General features: G+C 36.6%; 2 protein-coding genes across 5 annotated transcripts in view; one reads left to right on the forward strand and one right to left on the reverse strand.

Moving 5' to 3' along the window:
• LOC107745620 (retinoic acid receptor alpha-A-like) overlaps nucleotides 1-16,662 on the reverse strand; it is a 124,324-nt gene that overhangs the window by 83,859 nt on the left and 23,803 nt on the right. For 3 of the 4 annotated variants that reach the window (XM_016559554.1, XM_016559560.1, XM_016559541.1), the window contains exon 2: nucleotides 9,362-9,824. In XM_016559554.1, coding sequence (XP_016415040.1) covers nucleotides 9,362-9,509 — 148 coding nt within the window. In that variant the 5' untranslated portion in view covers nucleotides 9,510-9,824. Of the gene's footprint in view, nucleotides 1-9,361; nucleotides 9,825-16,662 lie in introns of those variants that run through there. The other variant, XM_016559546.1, reaches the window with a different exon arrangement.
• LOC107745682 (zinc metalloproteinase dpy-31-like) overlaps nucleotides 15,548-16,662 on the forward strand; it is a 13,119-nt gene continuing 12,004 nt past the window's right edge. Inside the window, 6 exon segments of the mRNA XM_016559607.1 lie at nucleotides 15,548-15,624; nucleotides 15,626-15,675; nucleotides 15,766-15,854; nucleotides 15,856-15,910; nucleotides 16,097-16,214; nucleotides 16,479-16,657. Of these exon segments, the coding sequence (XP_016415093.1) occupies nucleotides 15,548-15,624; nucleotides 15,626-15,675; nucleotides 15,766-15,854; nucleotides 15,856-15,910; nucleotides 16,097-16,214; nucleotides 16,479-16,657 (568 nt within the window).

The raw sequence follows: 16,662 nt of genomic DNA on the forward strand, positions 1-16,662 counted from the left end.
TCTTTAAATATAAAAAACTTACTTACAGTCTGTGAGTCAGAACAGCTGGCACTGTAGTCTACTCTACCAGGATCAGGAAACAGTCCTCCATAAAATGTGCTGCACACATCTGAATATTTGGGTTGAACTGTTCTGGAACAGTGTTGTAAATACAACTTAACCACTGATTTCTAGTCGTGTCCTCTTTTGGAAGACCAAACAAAGTAGTTTCGCTTTCAGGCCGGCGGCCTAGAGTGAGCGGAGGCGGATTCAACGAAGGAGCGTCTGATGGGCTTGCAGCAACCACATGTGACGACCCCGGGCTGGACTCCGCTTCTTCTACGGTGAAAGCCAATCCACAGCATCAAGTTGATGTATTCCCTCAGCGACCAGCACGGATCAGCTCCATGTCTTGTCTTTTCTTGTCTGTTCATGTGTGTGGATACATACATGTCCACTGATGCAGCAGTTTATCCTTATATTCAGCGACATACATATATTAGCTTGTATTGTTTTATGTAATGTGTCTCCTGCTTTGTGGGGGGTTATTCATATGTGTTATATGTGCAGCAGCAGTATTTCTTACATGCTTACAGCAGCATGTTGAGGATGTATTGGCAGTAGCAAGTCTCGGTACTAAGTGAGCGGAAGCCGGAGTCTAGAGTGAGCAGAGGCCAGGGGCTAGAGTGAGCGCGGGCGGCGGCCTAGAGTGAGCGGAGGCCGGCTTGAGTTATCGGCGGCCAGTGGGCTTGAGAACGGCGCGGCGGGCGGGCTTGCGGCAACCACATGTGACGACCATACATACAGAGTTCTGGCATGAAACTCTAGATGGCGCAGTCCGATAGGTCTAGCTAAATCTGACCTGGTGACGTCATTGTCACATGGCAGCTGATTGGTTCTCTCCTGTATCAGTAGCCAATGAGCTCGCTGCTCAATATTCAAATACCTGGCTTTTGTTTGCTGTAGCAGTTGGCAGCGCACTTCAGAAACCCTCCACCTTCCCCAGCTCCACCTGTATAGATCTGCTACAGGGTGATTCATGTATGCTATATGGGGGTTATTCATATGTGTTATATGTGCAGCAGCAGTATTTCTTACATGCTTACAGCAGCATGTTGTGGATGTATTGGCAGTAGCAAGTCTCAGTACTTGCTCTGCCGCAGCAGCAGCAGCAGCAGTGTAGCAAATCTATTCCGCCAAGACCAAATACATTAGCATTGTCATGTACATTACCATTCCAATCCCTTCAAGAGTTGTCATGACAAAAATGTGTTTCTAGTTTTAAACTCTTTAGTGTATTGTATGAGAGAGCAAGCAAACAAAAGTTTCTGGGGTGCGTTTCCTAAAATTATCATTAGCCAGCTGTGGATTCAAATTATGTCATTTCCAATATAGTTCAAATATTAATCATTTCCCAAAACCATAGATCCAACAAACATTTGCAAACTGCATCGCCAACTTGTGAGCTCGGAATGGCTCTCGATATGTAGTTAGAAGCAGTTTCTTGTTAGTATGTCATGTGGATTTTCATGTTGACATTCTATGTCTTTCATTCCATTTAAATGTGTATATATATATATTTAATTACATATTGTAGCAAGTCAACAATCAACATCATTTTTAAAAAGAATCATTTGTAAAGGGAACTGTGGAGTATGAGGGAACTCGCAATGAATCAAGCATCAAATAAAACAATCGATTTAATCGATTAATTAGCGGAAGTTAATACTCCACCACCTGTGTGTGACGTCATTAGCGACAGTCATTAAGCAATGTGGTTCAAACGACGGTGGTGTGACTGTTAATACGATTTCGGGAAACAGTCGTGACTAGTTAATTTCAGCGATTTATGTCACTGTACAGGAAACACCCCTGAGGAGTGGTGAGGAGAGACAAATTGCTTGTTGCTGGAATCTTGTCTTATTGTTCTTGTTTAGGGCAAGGTGTAAGTGACGCAACTCAAACTAAAAACATAAATTTTGTTACTATATTTACATTACATTTATTCATGACTAAAGCAACTTACAGGCATTCATATACATATTTAATATGTTTCAAATAAATCTTTGGCCTGTAAAAAGTGCCATGTAATTACATTGAGATTCAGGTAATTGAGAATCTGGTCAGATCTTCTTGGGGTCAGGGGACAGTATAGGTTTGGAGATCAAAGTTTCAGATTCTGACCTCAGATCAGCTGCAGTAGCACAGGGGCAAATATGACGAATGGACACTGTACTACATCCCAAACCAGATCAGCACTTATATTTCCTGCTGTAGCATTAAGAGGCTGTTTTTTATGTCAATAGAGTGAAGTTTCTGACAGTGTCTATGCTATATTTACAGCCAAATTCCCACAAGGCCTGTGTCTGTGAGTGTGTGTGAGAGAGAGGGGGAGAGAAAGAAGGACTCATCACTGAATGGAGTCATCTAGGATCACAGAAAGGCAGCTCATTCTTTCACAGACAGGACAGGAGGGAAAGCATAGGGAAATTTGCATAATCAGAAGTGGAAAAGCCTGTAGAGACTGATCTGTGTGTGTGTGTGTGTGTGTGTGTATGGAATGTTTGAATAAACATTATTATGGAATGTTTGAATAATTTTTTCAGCTTTCTTTCGGTTGAAAGTAAATCTTAATTATTTATTTCCAGGGGTGTAAAAAGTGTGCCTAAGTATGACCATTATGTCAATCAATTCTGTGAGTGTGTGTGAGAGAGAGGGGGAGAGAAAGAAGGACTCATCACTGAATGGAGTCATCTAGGATCACAGAAAGGCAGCTCATTCTTTCACAGACAGGACAGGAGGGAAAGCATAGGGAAATTTGCATAATCAGAAGTGGAAAAGCCTGTAGAGACTGATCTGTGTGTGTGTGTGTGTGTGTGTGTGTGTGTATGGAATGTTTGAATAAACATTATTATGGAATGTTTGAATAATTTTTTCAGCTTTCTTTCGGTTGAAAGTAAATCTTAATTATTTATTTCCAGGGGTGTAAAAAGTGTGCCTAAGTATGACCATTATGTCAATATCTAACCAAAAAAAAAAAAAATTCCAAAAAATAATAGTACTTATGTTTTCAAAGTAAAAAGTCAATGTTTTCTCAGGTTTCAAAAATGACTGATGAATGATAGCATGGATTTTTTTTCATTAAAATAATCTTAAAATAAACACTTTTTTTCTGAGTATCATGACTATATAGAGTTAGAACACACCAGATGTTAAAATAAAACCTGAAAGTGTTCAGTGATGAATTCCAATGTATTTGCATTTGAGTATTTTTGTTTACAGATACTGTCAACATTGTTCATCTTCAGATATGTTTATAACTGACTAATATTGCTGTGGGTCAATGGCTCTGTGTTGTGGTGACTGAGGTCTATTCACTAGGACAAATTCCCATAGTTTGGATGTTTGACACTTAAATAAATTTCTTTTGTCATAAATTTGACTGATCAGGCTCTTTTATTCCATTGTAAAGTGCACATATATTAAAAATATAAGTACACTGACATAAAGTTGTGTAAAAATGATGTGTAGGCACAAATTTAAGGAAGAAAATAATCCAAATCACAAATAAATATATAGCCTATATATTATTTGTAGTTGCTTCTTCCTAATCCACATACCTGTAATCCGGAAAATATAACGTCATATGGAACTGGGACGTGAATAAGAAAGAAAGAAAGAAAGAAAGAAAGAGAGTTTACTGCACTTTGCCAAGACATTTCAGAATTTCAGAAGACCACCACATCCCACACATCTATTGTTGGTCGTTGAGACTTTGGACAGGGGCCAAGGTCTTGCAAACCTGACACTCTTTATGCAATTTGCTCACAGATGTGTGTGTGTGTGTGTGCATGAAATGAAATATGAGTGAAATATGAGTAATGTGAATATGCAGCAACGTGTCTCAAGTTATACCATATGCTGCCCACAAAAACAGCAAGTCCAACGATCGTTTCTTGATGCTTATGCGCTTACTGACACAACACACACCCAGCAGCTGTTAAACACCAGTCCCCACAAATAATAGTAAATCTTTCAAACATAAAAAAAAATTTAGATCCATTTTTAAAAACATTCAAAAGAACATTACACAATGCAAAAGCAGTCCGCTTCCATAAATAAACAGAACAACAAAACAAACACACAAACTACATTGGAGCTGCTGTGACAGGCATGAGTTTCTCAATATTAATAAACTATCGTGACTGTGTGTTAGAGTTCCCTTTCACGTTTAGTCTGGTTTCAACCACCCACATGGACCCTATCTCAACAGGGACCACCAAGACCGAGCAAAACCACCTGCTCCACTAACACAAACGCACACATACCTTAAGGTGACCACTTTCACCACATCCACCTCCCCATTTACACACCAATATTGACACACAGAACATTCCAACCAAAAACAGCAAATAACACAGACACACACACACACACACACACACTTTTAGCCACAGTTTTACATTACAAAATAAAAGTGTTGGGCTACTTTGAAACTGAACAATCTTCGATAGTTAAAATGTCAAGTTCTGTCATGAAACTCTAGATGGTGCAAGCTGATGGGTCCTTAATGCAAACTGATGATATTCACACTGTTAAATTTCTTGGCACAAGCTGATTGGTTCATATTGCAAATGTAGCCAATTAGCTTGCTGATTTACATTTAAATGGCTGGTTAGCATTCACTAGAACATTTTGCGTTGCACTTTCAGAGTTTCTTTGAAACCCTCCACCTTCCCCAGCTCCACCTGTATAGATCTGCTACGGGTTATTTTATATGCTATTTGTGCAGCAGCAGTATGTCTTAAGTACTCACAGCACCGTATCGGCGTATGTATTGGCAGTAGCAAGTTCCTGTACTTGCTTTGCAGCAGCAATAACCAACAGCAGCAGCAATTCAGCAGCGTAGCAAATCTATTCCGCCAAGACCAAATACATTAACATTGTCATATCCATTACCATGCTAAAATCTTCTGAGAGTTGTCACGATAGAACTACATTTATTGCTTGTGTTGTGCTTAAAATCATTTATCTAATCTGGTGTTCCCATTCAAATGACCAAATTGACTGAAAATCTCTAGTTATGCTATATTATGACAAAATCTTGGATTCAGTCTTTTTGTAAACTTGTTTTTTCAGTAAGGGATCGCAGGCCTCATTGATTTAAGCTCATGTTTTCTGAGTGAAACAAACAAACAAAAAAATATATTTGTGAATAATTTTGTGAATGTTCCCTCAAAAACTGAGGTACATAAGCTCAGATCAATGTGGTCTACGATCAATTCATTCCAAAAAAATAAATACAAAACCTGTGCTAATAAAAAAAAAGAAAAAAAAAGAAAAGTTGCTAAAGAGATTGAATTCAATATTTGGTAATAATACAGCATAAGAAATTTAAAAGTAATTTTTTTTGTAGAATGGTCATTTCTGACTGGGAGCAATAGAAAACAAAAAAGTAAAATAATCGTCAAAAACAAATAAACAAATAATTTAATTAATAATAATAAAAAAATAAAAAATTAAAGTTGTTATATCATGTGTGATAAAACCAGTAGGTTTTTGTTCAATGCTATAACATTAACTAGAATTTTCGGCAAAATGAAAATCTTCTCTTGGTCAAAATGTTAGTACTAGTTAGTACTACTAGTTACTAGTTAGTTACTAGCTAGTAACTTGATACTAGCATGTACTGTAGCTAATTATTTTTGCTGCTTGAGAATTCATCTGGAACAAAAACAATGCAACTAATAAAAAAACAACTACAAAACAAAAAATAATAAAAATTCATGCTATTTTATATGACTTAATCAAAAATATAGCTACAAACAACTTTACTATTTATATTTAAAATATATATTATGCCCGAAAAAGAAAAAGAAAATTAAAATGGCTCAATGGAATGAACTTTCCAAATGAACAGATTCGCTAACACAAATCAGATATTCAAAGAAAGCATGTCTGACTATTGCTCACTCAGTTGTAAGGCATGAAAACAATGATAGTGTTTTCTTCATGTAGGTTGGATTTAAGTCAGCAGTGTAATTATAGTGAAATTACAGAAAATAATTACAGATGAATTTACAAGTAGGTTTTTTTTTATTATTATTATTAGTGTAGTAGTTAATTATAGGTTAAGAAAAGTGATATGACAGTGAGAATGAATATATGAGAGAAAGAGAAAGCTGTGCGCACAGGAAGAGCTTGTGTCCTGCGCTCCAGCTGTTTACAGGCAGGAAATGTTTGTTCTGTGAAAGGGAAGGAAGCACCTTTCTTAGAAAACACAGCACATAACATCATTTGCCATGACAGCCTCATATACACACTCTTTTGCCTCAAAGAGGAAGTGATTTGTATCGCACTTCTGTTTCTTCTAAAGAGCCGTCAGAACAAGATTCATTGTCCAGACATACAGTCAGGGCCGTCCTTAGGGGGGGTGGGGTTCCCTACCTTGCACTGGGCCCTGCGCCAGCTAAGAACGGCCCTACATACAATAATTCACATCATTCCAGCTCGGGTACTGACTTTACAGTTTTCAATTAACCATCACAAACATTCAAAGCAGCTTGAGTCTGGATCACAGCAGCAGTATGCAGCACCATACGTTTGCTAGAACACAATCTGCTTAAACAAGTAACAAACAAACAATGCTATTTCTTTTTGTGCAAACCGTGCAGGGTGAAAAAATGTGAATCCTTAGGATAATGACGTCTCAGAAAGCTAACTGGAGTCAGGCGCCACCTAACCCAGAGTCTGATCAATGACACAAGATTGGAGGTTTGGGCAGAGTTACAATGAGTATATTCACAAGAAGCATTACCTGCAAACCATGGGCCAAGCCATTCGAGCAAAGCCAAAGTGTTCACATTCTTTTTCTGCAACTGTATTTCAAACAAACAACTGAAAGCAGCAGAATCCAGCAGCTACACTCCTGAAGATCTACCTTCTTGCAGAGTTCGGTTCCAGCCCTTCTCCAACACATCTGTCTGTAATTATCAAGTGATCCTCAAGACCTGAATGAGCTGGTTCAGTTGTGTTTTATTAGGGTTACACTCTTAAAGCGATTCACCCAAAAATGAAAATTGCCCCTTGATTTACTCGCCCTCAAGCCATCCCAGCTGCATATGACTTTCTTCTTTCAGACAAATCAAATCAGAGTTATATTTAAAAATATCCTGACTCTTCCAAGCTTTATAATGACAGCGAATGGGTGTTATTTTTCAATAGTCCAAAAGAAGTCCAATAAAGCGCATCCATCCATCAAAAAGAGTGACTCCCGGTGGTGAATAAAGACCTCCTATAGCGAAACGATATGTTTTTGTAAGAAAAAATATGGTCCCACTTTATATTAAGTGGCCTTAACTACTATGTACTTACATAAAAAATAAGTACAATGTACTTATTGTGTTCATATTGTATTGCAAAACACATTTGCTGCTATTGAGGTGGGATACGGGTAAGGTTAGGGACAGGTTTGGTGGTATGGGTAGGTTTAAGGGTGGGTTAAGGTGTAAGGGATGGGTCAACAGTGTAATTATAAATGTAATTACAGAAATTAATTACAGATGTAATTACATGCAGGTATTTTTAAAATATAAGTACAATGTAAAAACATCTATGTACACAATAAGTGCATTGTACCAAATGATTAATTTAAATGTAAGTACATAGTTGTTAAGGCCACTTAATATAAAGTGGGTCCAAAAATATATATTTAAAATGCTATAAAAAGTATAGCTTTCGTTAACTGTTGTACGCGCGTTCACAATAGAATGCCGTTCTGGCGGATGACATAGGACGTAAGCGTAGCGTAAGGTCCGGTGAGAATTTGATAGTCTCACGAGAACCAACGTTTGTTTACAGGAGCAAAGGAAGCTCTCCTCTTGGCATATATCGAAATCCTCCGACATTTTTCTTTACAAATCTTCGTTTTGTTCTTATAATTTTTGTACTTATAATTTTTTGTTTTGTTTTCTCTGCTGCGCTTCCGCATTCGTCACTTCTCACCAGACCTTACGCTACATCGTATGTCATCTGCCAGAACGGTGTTATTGTGAACACGTGTACGTCAATAGGTGCAAACTAGAGATTACTGTTTATAAAGTTTTAAATATGGATATATTTCTTATAAAAACGCATTGATTTACTACAGCAGGCCTTTATTCACCACCCAGGGCCATGCGGGACACTTTTTATTATGGATAGATGCTTTTGGACTATTGAAAAATAACACCCACTCACTGCTTGAAAGAGCCAGGACATTTTTTTATATAATTCCGATTGGATTTGTCTGAAATAATGAAGTAATGTTCACCTAGGATGGCTTGAGGGTAAATTATGGGGTAATTTTCATTTTAGGGTGAACTATCCCTTTAACAATGAAGGTTCTTTACTGGCATTGATGGTTCCATAAAGAACACTTAACACCCATGAAAACTTTCCATTGTACAAAAGGTTCTTTATACTAGCAAAGTATAAAGACACACCTGTTCTCTAGGTTCTTTTAGGCCAGGACAAAAAAAAAAGAAAGAAAATGATTCATTTAGTTTTAGTTCACTTATTTAGTTCACATTTTGGTAGCACTTTATTTTACACTCCTGTTCCACAAACATACTACGTACTTAATGTAACAATTATAATAACTGGGTACTAACCCTGAATCTACCCCTAAACCTAACCTTAACCCATGTAGTTACCGTATACTAAGTATGTTCTTGGTTAAGACAATAAAGAAACTTTTGTGCAATTAAAAGTTTCCATGAATATTAAAGGTTCTTCATGGAACCGCATTATTTTTAAGAGTGTATTGAAAGCTATCGTAAAGAACAAAATGAACAAAATTATGCACACAATTCAAAATGAGACCTCTTCATAACTGAAAAATCATTTGTGAATGGAACTTTCCATTGGGGGTCAATAAAGTCCAGTTTTGTGTCAATGTCATGCAAACCTCTGCAGCGCACACACATTGTGCTTCAGTCAGGAGACATGCAAACCATTACAGACCACAAAACGCATCCCCTGTGCTGTAATACTCAAGATCAGACTCTGTTTTGAGTCCATGACAAGACCAAGACCATGAAAATATGGACTTGGACTCCAGACAGAGTACTACATTAATGCTAAGAGAGTACTGCGAACACAAGGGGAACCGCCATTTGAAAGTTCAGGAAACATACTACTAATGGAAATCTGCCCAGAATGTCATGCTAAAGCTTTTTGTGATGCACTCAACAAAAGGATAAGTATATCACAGTTTATCACTCAACACAAAATGGAATCCCAATACATAAAAATCAATCAATCAATCAATCAATCAATCAATCAATCAATCAATCAAGTTTCATTGAGCAGGAGATTTTGAAGGGTTTTATGTCATACTCACTGGCTGGTGAAGGTGTGCTGTATCCACTGAGGGGTAGGGTGGGCAGAGAAGGCGGAGAAAGCCCTCCCAGTATGTGCGGGAAGAAATAGGAATAGTGGGCCATTTGGAAGCCATTGAGGTGTGGGCTGGGGTTGCCCTTACCAGACATGGCTACCACTAGATTTCGCCCACAATCACACGGAAGAATCCAAAACGACGTTCAAATTAGATGCTTTCTGGGGATTATTTACCCATAAGAGCGTTCAGAGGAGAGAGTAGATGTGCTTATTCTGTGTGAAAAAATGTCTAGACAGATGAATGGAGGAGCGACTGCTGCTGAAGGGTTTTCTGTCGGGGTTGTTTCCCACGTCACACAGGCCTATTGAATTTATTTCCAAAAAGATTTGATTCCATTAAATGAATCCAACAGTCGGCATTTGTGTTCTTACATGATGTTCTCCACTTTCCTCTTCTTTTATAATTCCTACAGGTTAAAAAAGAGAGCGAGATTAATTGAAGGTAAAGTATATGACATGTTTTTGTACAATCAAAGCAGTGGTTCAACCCATTATTTACTAGTGTTTTGGAGTTTGACAGACGTGGTCTGTCTTGAAATGTACAATAATTTAGTTTTATGTACTTACAGCTATAGGATAAAAAAAAAAAGAATACATATAAATTCTTTATATTATGAATATTTTTATACATTTTATAGATTTTTATACTTTTATATCTATATACGTTTTATAGATATATTTTAGATCCCTTAACCCTATCAATAAAACAAAACATAACCACTTTTCCAACAATAAAAAAAAGAATTTGCTACAATATACCATAGATATTTTTGAGTCATCAATTGCCATCTCTAAACCTAACCCTAACCATTTAGAGAAAAACATAATGGTAATCATTCAAAATTCAGTATAACCATAAGATATCGCCACAGTACGTTTTTGAATTTCTAAAACAAGGCAACATAAACAACAACATCCTTCTACTGCATGCGTACACAAGCTCAAAGAATCTAAGAAAGATCTATGAGAATATCACAAAAATTAAACACCCCTTTTATTATTCAAATAAATCCTATTCATTTGACTAAATTGTGTGAATCAGCGTGTGTGATGCCGTCAGAGTACTGAGTGTTGCATCAGGTTTTTCAGTGACTCTGTAACATTTGTCTCCAGAACGCAGCATCATTTCATTAGAGTGCTTACACCAGTCTCACGCTCACACATGCCACATGTGCAAAGGACCCCAAGTCATCTGTTCCTCTTTTGGCCAGGCGTGGTCATAGATATTTCATCAAACTGAGAACATGTTTATAGGCTGTTTGGAAGGCCTGTCTTTTTTATGTAGGAACTACTCGGCAATTAAAATGTCACCATATACCTGTGCTGTGATGTTATAGATCCGGTTTTACCACTAGTCAAAAAAACTCCACAATTCATTCATTTGGGCACTGCTGAAGCCTTTCAGAGCCAAGGACACAGTCTGTGCACAAACAAACACGCGCACACACGCACACACACACATGCACGCGCACACACACACACACACTGTGAGCTATGTTTAGGACACATAGCATATCATGAAGTTAAGATCAAATAAACAAATATGAGTCATGTGTTTTTATATAGATTGCACGTTTCTGCAGTCCAGCATTTGTGTGTGTTATTATAATCACTGGATGTGTCTACGAGACAGGAAGTGCACACACACACACACACACACACACACACACACACACACACACACACCTCCACATACACACACACCCCCCTCAGATGAGAAGGACCCCTTGACATTTGTTCCTCTATTATAAAGGTCAACCTTTAATTACGTGAAATGCCAGCGTGCATGCACCTGCAGAAATACTCTCGACATGATCTGTGATGTGTGTGCGTGGTCTTAGGGGGATCACAAGTGGTCTAGACAAAAAAATTGGCAAAGAGATCCTTGTCCAACTTGCCCTCTTGTCCAGGTTAATGGTACCGAATTCAGAAATTCTGGACAAAATTTTGCAACTCTGGACTGAATTCATTAGTATCACATGGATTTCAGCAGCTTTGGACCAAATTCAGTAGCTTTGGACAAAATTCAGCAGCACTAGACAACATGCAGCATCTCTGGACCAGATTCAGAAGGTCTAGGCTGAATTCAGCAACACCAGACTGAATTTTGCAGCTCTAGACAAAATTAACCGTCATGATATTAATAAGAAGCTTTCAGCATGACCATCTCCTGTTTATATATTATTGAGCAAAAGTTTGGGCTCAGTCAAATTTATTTTTTAATTTTTTTTAAGAATTGAAAACTTTTAAATTATATATAATACTTTAATAATTGATACTTTTTAATTTTAATAATAAAATACACACACATAGATGTATATATTTAAGAAATATGTACATATATATATGTGTGTGTGTGTGTGTATATATATATATATATATATATATATATTTCATATTTATACATGTAATTATTTCTTAAATACATACATGTATGTGTGTGCATTTATATATACATACAAATATACACAGTATACACACATATATTATGTAAACACAGACTTTTATTTTGGAATATTTTGGAATTAAACACAAATATAAGGCGATTACAAAAAAAAAAAATATATATATGTATATATACCCAGGATATTTTCGTAAATGAAAATGCAAAAAGAACGCAAATCAATTTAAATCAGAGTCCTGGATGGGTAAACCCGCACCCAGAGTACTTAACAGAACACCTGACCTGTGTCATAAGTGAAAAAGAAGTACTCTTAAATGTATTAAAAATGTACTTGAAATTCAAATAGTGTATTTAAAGTACAATTGTATTCTCCTACCATGCTTACTTAAAGTGAATTAAAAATGCATTGAATTGCATTTTAATGTATTTTTAAAAAGTATACTAGAAATACTTCGGTAATAAATATATGCATAGTTTAAGAAATATGCTAAAGCACAAGCTTACTTTTGTGGCATTTTAGTGTATTTACAGAAAACATACTTATTTTATTCTTACTTAAAGCATATTTTATGTTTACTTCATGTAAGAACAGTAAAATGATACAGCTTTTATTAGGTTTAAAGTATATATCTTATGTATAATCATCATGCAGACATACTGAAATATATTTTAAATAATTATGTAATGAACATGTGCTTCAGCCTGCTTTTCAAAAGGAAAATATATTGAAAAACATTCTTAACATTTTAATATATTTTATAAAGTATATTCATTCACTCACCCATAAATAGCCTACATTACAGCTATAAAACATGCAAATGTATTCTTACATTGTACCAACTTTTATGCATTATAAATATAAGTTTGTCAACTATGCCTTAGTAATGAGCAAACTTAAAATCAATGTTCCTTGGTTTTACTTGTTTGTACTTGTAAAAAAATACAATACAATTCAAATAGATTTTAATTTCATTTTTAAATACATAACATGATACATTAATCGTAATAGGCTACTGTTTAACTGTACTTTCCAGAAGCATGTCAACATTGTATCATTTGAAGTGCATCATAAATCATTTTTCCAAAGATATGCTTAAAATCCCTGTTTATGTACCTAAATTCAAACGAGCTCAACTTACCGCATGATGCGCAAAAACAAACCTCACTGGCTTTTGAAGCTCAGACGTGCTTGTGTAACACGTGTGACAACATCTGAGTGGTTCTCGTGCGCATCAAGCAAGCACGTCTGAGCTTTCCTATAATAGATCATGATATAGATCAGTGATAAAAGTCTAAATTAAAACCGTTAAGTCATATAGAATGATTGTGTTTCTTCAGAGGACTTGGAAGAAACCACTCGATTCATATGGATTACTTTTGCGATGTTTGAAGTCATAAAACATGAACAATTTTGGTGACTTTCATCGGAAGGACATAATTCTGTCAGATTTCATTCAAATATCTCAGTGTTTGTTTTCGAAGATGAACAAAAGTCTGAAAGGGTTTGGAACAACATGAAGGTGAGTACTTGATTACAGAATATATATATTTAGGTGAACTGTTAAATTAAATAGAACATTAATTGTTACATCTTAATTTTTCCCAGATTCTGGGAAAGCATCTATGCGTGTAGATTTGGAACCGAGTTATATTGTGACTCTAGGTAGGTATTTAATTTCTGTTACTTGTCATTGCCAGTTGAAAGCTTTTTTAAGCACAATAGTTACATTCAATTTGACCAATCAGAGCTAAGCTTTTCAAATCAGCTTTGCAGGTAATAGTCCAATCACACTGCTGTATGCTGTTGAGATGGTAACATGTTTTCAGCAGAAATCATCCCAGTTTAGATTTTATTTTATTTTCCTGACTAGTTTACCAGGTCAGCTCCTGCTTCCTGTGAACAACTTAATAGGTGCTTAAACGGTGCGTCTACCAAGTCGAAGCAGACATGACAGATGAAGATACTTGCCGCAGAAATACTAATTCTTGATGGTAAGTTTTTACCAGCTATTTGTTTAACTAAAACTGACCTCACTTCTGAGTTTTCCTAATTGGCTAGTGCTGGTGTTCATTTGCTAATGTTAGCTAACATGTGGAATGCTAACGTTATCCGCTATAGCTGGACTTTGACATGTACTAGCTAGATATCTAGCAACTATAGGCACTGGATATATGGTTGCTTAAAGTCTAGGTAGTGGCATTTGTCTGTCATATAAAAACATTTTCCAATGTATTGGCAAAAAGAATAATATGTCGTTATAGCATGTACACCATTAACATGCTTTTTAAAAATTTGTTTGGTTTAACCATTTGCTCACTTAACTTCAGTTCTGTCAGAACCACTATCGTCAAAATGATAGATACTTAGCATAAAGTTTGGTTTGGCGGTATGGTTCTGTTCTGGGCAAAAAACTCCCTGCCCATCCATGCAGCCTGTCATGAATGAGCAGGGAGAGCAGCAATAATAACCCCCCTAGGGTTAACAGAACAGAACAAGGCAGATATCATTAATGTACTTAATGATATTTAAGTGTAACACTTTATTCAAGATAAAGGAGTCTGATTACCAAGGAATATCAGAAAGCTTGTCTGTCCTGAAAGTCCTGACTGTGGCGAAAGGTGGAGCTGGGGATGGAGGAGGGTAATTTGCTCCTGAGCAAGCTAAAAAGCTGCTCAATAATACTGAATAAAGCTTATATAGGAATGCCGCGATAGGTGTCGTATTCCTAAAGGTAGATGTGATCAGCTGAGAATCAGCTGATCCAAGCTTGACTCACGTGACCTGCCAGAACTAACACTAAAGCTTAATTTTTGGCACAGAACCTGCATGCAAAAGCATCAGAAAGAATCACAACATAAATATTTGTTGAAATAATGGCAAATTAGATTTAAGAAGAAAAAAAAAAAAGAAAACATTAATAACAGATTCTATAGAGGAAAGATATAAAACCAGAGACAAAACAATAACTGAAATTAATTTCCAATATATGTATGAATTTACAAAATAATTTGTATAGCAAATGAATAAATACTAACTTAATATTATATAATTATGGCCCAAGTGTTTACATGTGTTTAAATGTGAGAACGTTCTCGCTTGTATTTCATCAGGTTTGTGTGTGACATGTTCCTTTATAAAGCAACAAATGAGGGAATTTCACACCTGTTCTCTTTCAAACAACGTGTCAGCATGTCTACTGTACTTCTGGCCATATCAGTAAAGATCGTATAGATACGGTATAGGTATAAAACCTACGTGTGGCTGTAGTGTTGCACTGGTTTTGGAAATCTAAGGTAAGAGAACTGTTTTTTTTCCCTGTCTCTGTTCAAATAAATTTATATTTCACCAAGTTGTAACATTGTTTGAGCATTAGTTGAGGAAAGGTACTCGTTTATAATGATTATACAGTATGTGATTCTAATGTAGATCAGAAATGTATTGTGTCCCATTTTATTAGATTTTCACATTGTGTCCTCCTTATGGATTTGTAGTATTACAGCAACACACGGAATTCATTAAAGTTATGTTGAATATCATTGTTATGGTGACAAATTGAGCCCTGTGATGGACTGGTCACATCTGTTTTCCTGCCTTTGCCTAGTGACCATAGAAAATGGATGGATATTATGATATGTTGATAAATATTAGTAAAAGAGCTTAAGCTGACCTTCATTTGAGGCATTAAACAGCTGTGCCTTGGTTCTTTCTACAGGTCTTTGGACACCATGTTTGTGACCAAGGTGACTTTTGGCCTGTTGGCCCTGCTTCTCGTCTTCTCTGTTAGAGCTGAGGAGATGGTAAGACACACAAATTTATATCAGAGGCATTTATATCAGCGGCAACAGAGGCATCAGTACGTTCTCACCACATACTCACCAATACACATCAATATGCTGCACCTGTCCTTTATTAAACGGTCCCAAATTAACTGTTGATGTGTTAGTTCCTGAACCTGATGAGCCCAAGCTAATGGATGACATTGCGGTGAATGAGAGAAATGCTGATCCCTGCACCTCCTTCGGCTGCCTCTGGCCCTAAATACAGTGACGGCAAGATTTATGTGCCTTATGTCATCGCCAACCACTATTGTAAGTCACTAGTATTATGATTTATGTTTTCATTTAGAGCCCAAAGAGAATAAAGAATTAGACAGACTCTTTATTGTTCCTGATTTTAGGACAGAGCCTAACGCTCAAGTATAATCAGTGCAAAAGCATGTGAGTGTGAAACAAAGTAAATATTTCCATAGCAACCTCTGACCTTTGCCCTTTCAGCCTCCCGTGAGGTGGAGATCATCAAGCGTGGTCTGGACTCTTTCTCCTACAGCACCTGTATCCACTTCTTCCCCCGCAGCAATGAGAGAGACTATATCAGCATTGAATCTCGCAGTGGGTACATAACGCAACCAAAATCAAAATCAGAAAAACATCACAAACCAACACAGAATTTGTTTCAAGACAATGCAAAAAATACAGAAGTCAAAATTAAGGTTTGCATCAGCAGCATGGGACTACAAACAAACATGTTTAGAATAAGAATCAGAAGAATTCCATCAGAATGAGAATTACATCCCAAATGTAACTTGTTAATGAAGAGATAAAGATAATATTCTGAGATGGGTAAAAAATTCATATTTTATGGATCTCTGTTTTACAGATGCTACTCGTATGTTGGTCGTCAAGGTTACAGCCAGACTGTGTCTCTAGACCGTAATGGCTGCCTTTACCCCAGCACTGTGCAGCATGAGCTTCTCCACGCTCTTGGCTTCAACCATGAACAGACTCGTAGCGACCGTGACAATCACATCCAAGTCATCTGGGAGAACATCATTGATGGTACA

Source organism: Sinocyclocheilus rhinocerous, unplaced genomic scaffold (assembly GCF_001515625.1).
Source record: "Sinocyclocheilus rhinocerous isolate Xijiao unplaced genomic scaffold, SAMN03320098_v1.1 scaffold672, whole genome shotgun sequence".
Taxonomy (NCBI): Eukaryota; Metazoa; Chordata; class Actinopteri; order Cypriniformes; family Cyprinidae; genus Sinocyclocheilus; species Sinocyclocheilus rhinocerous.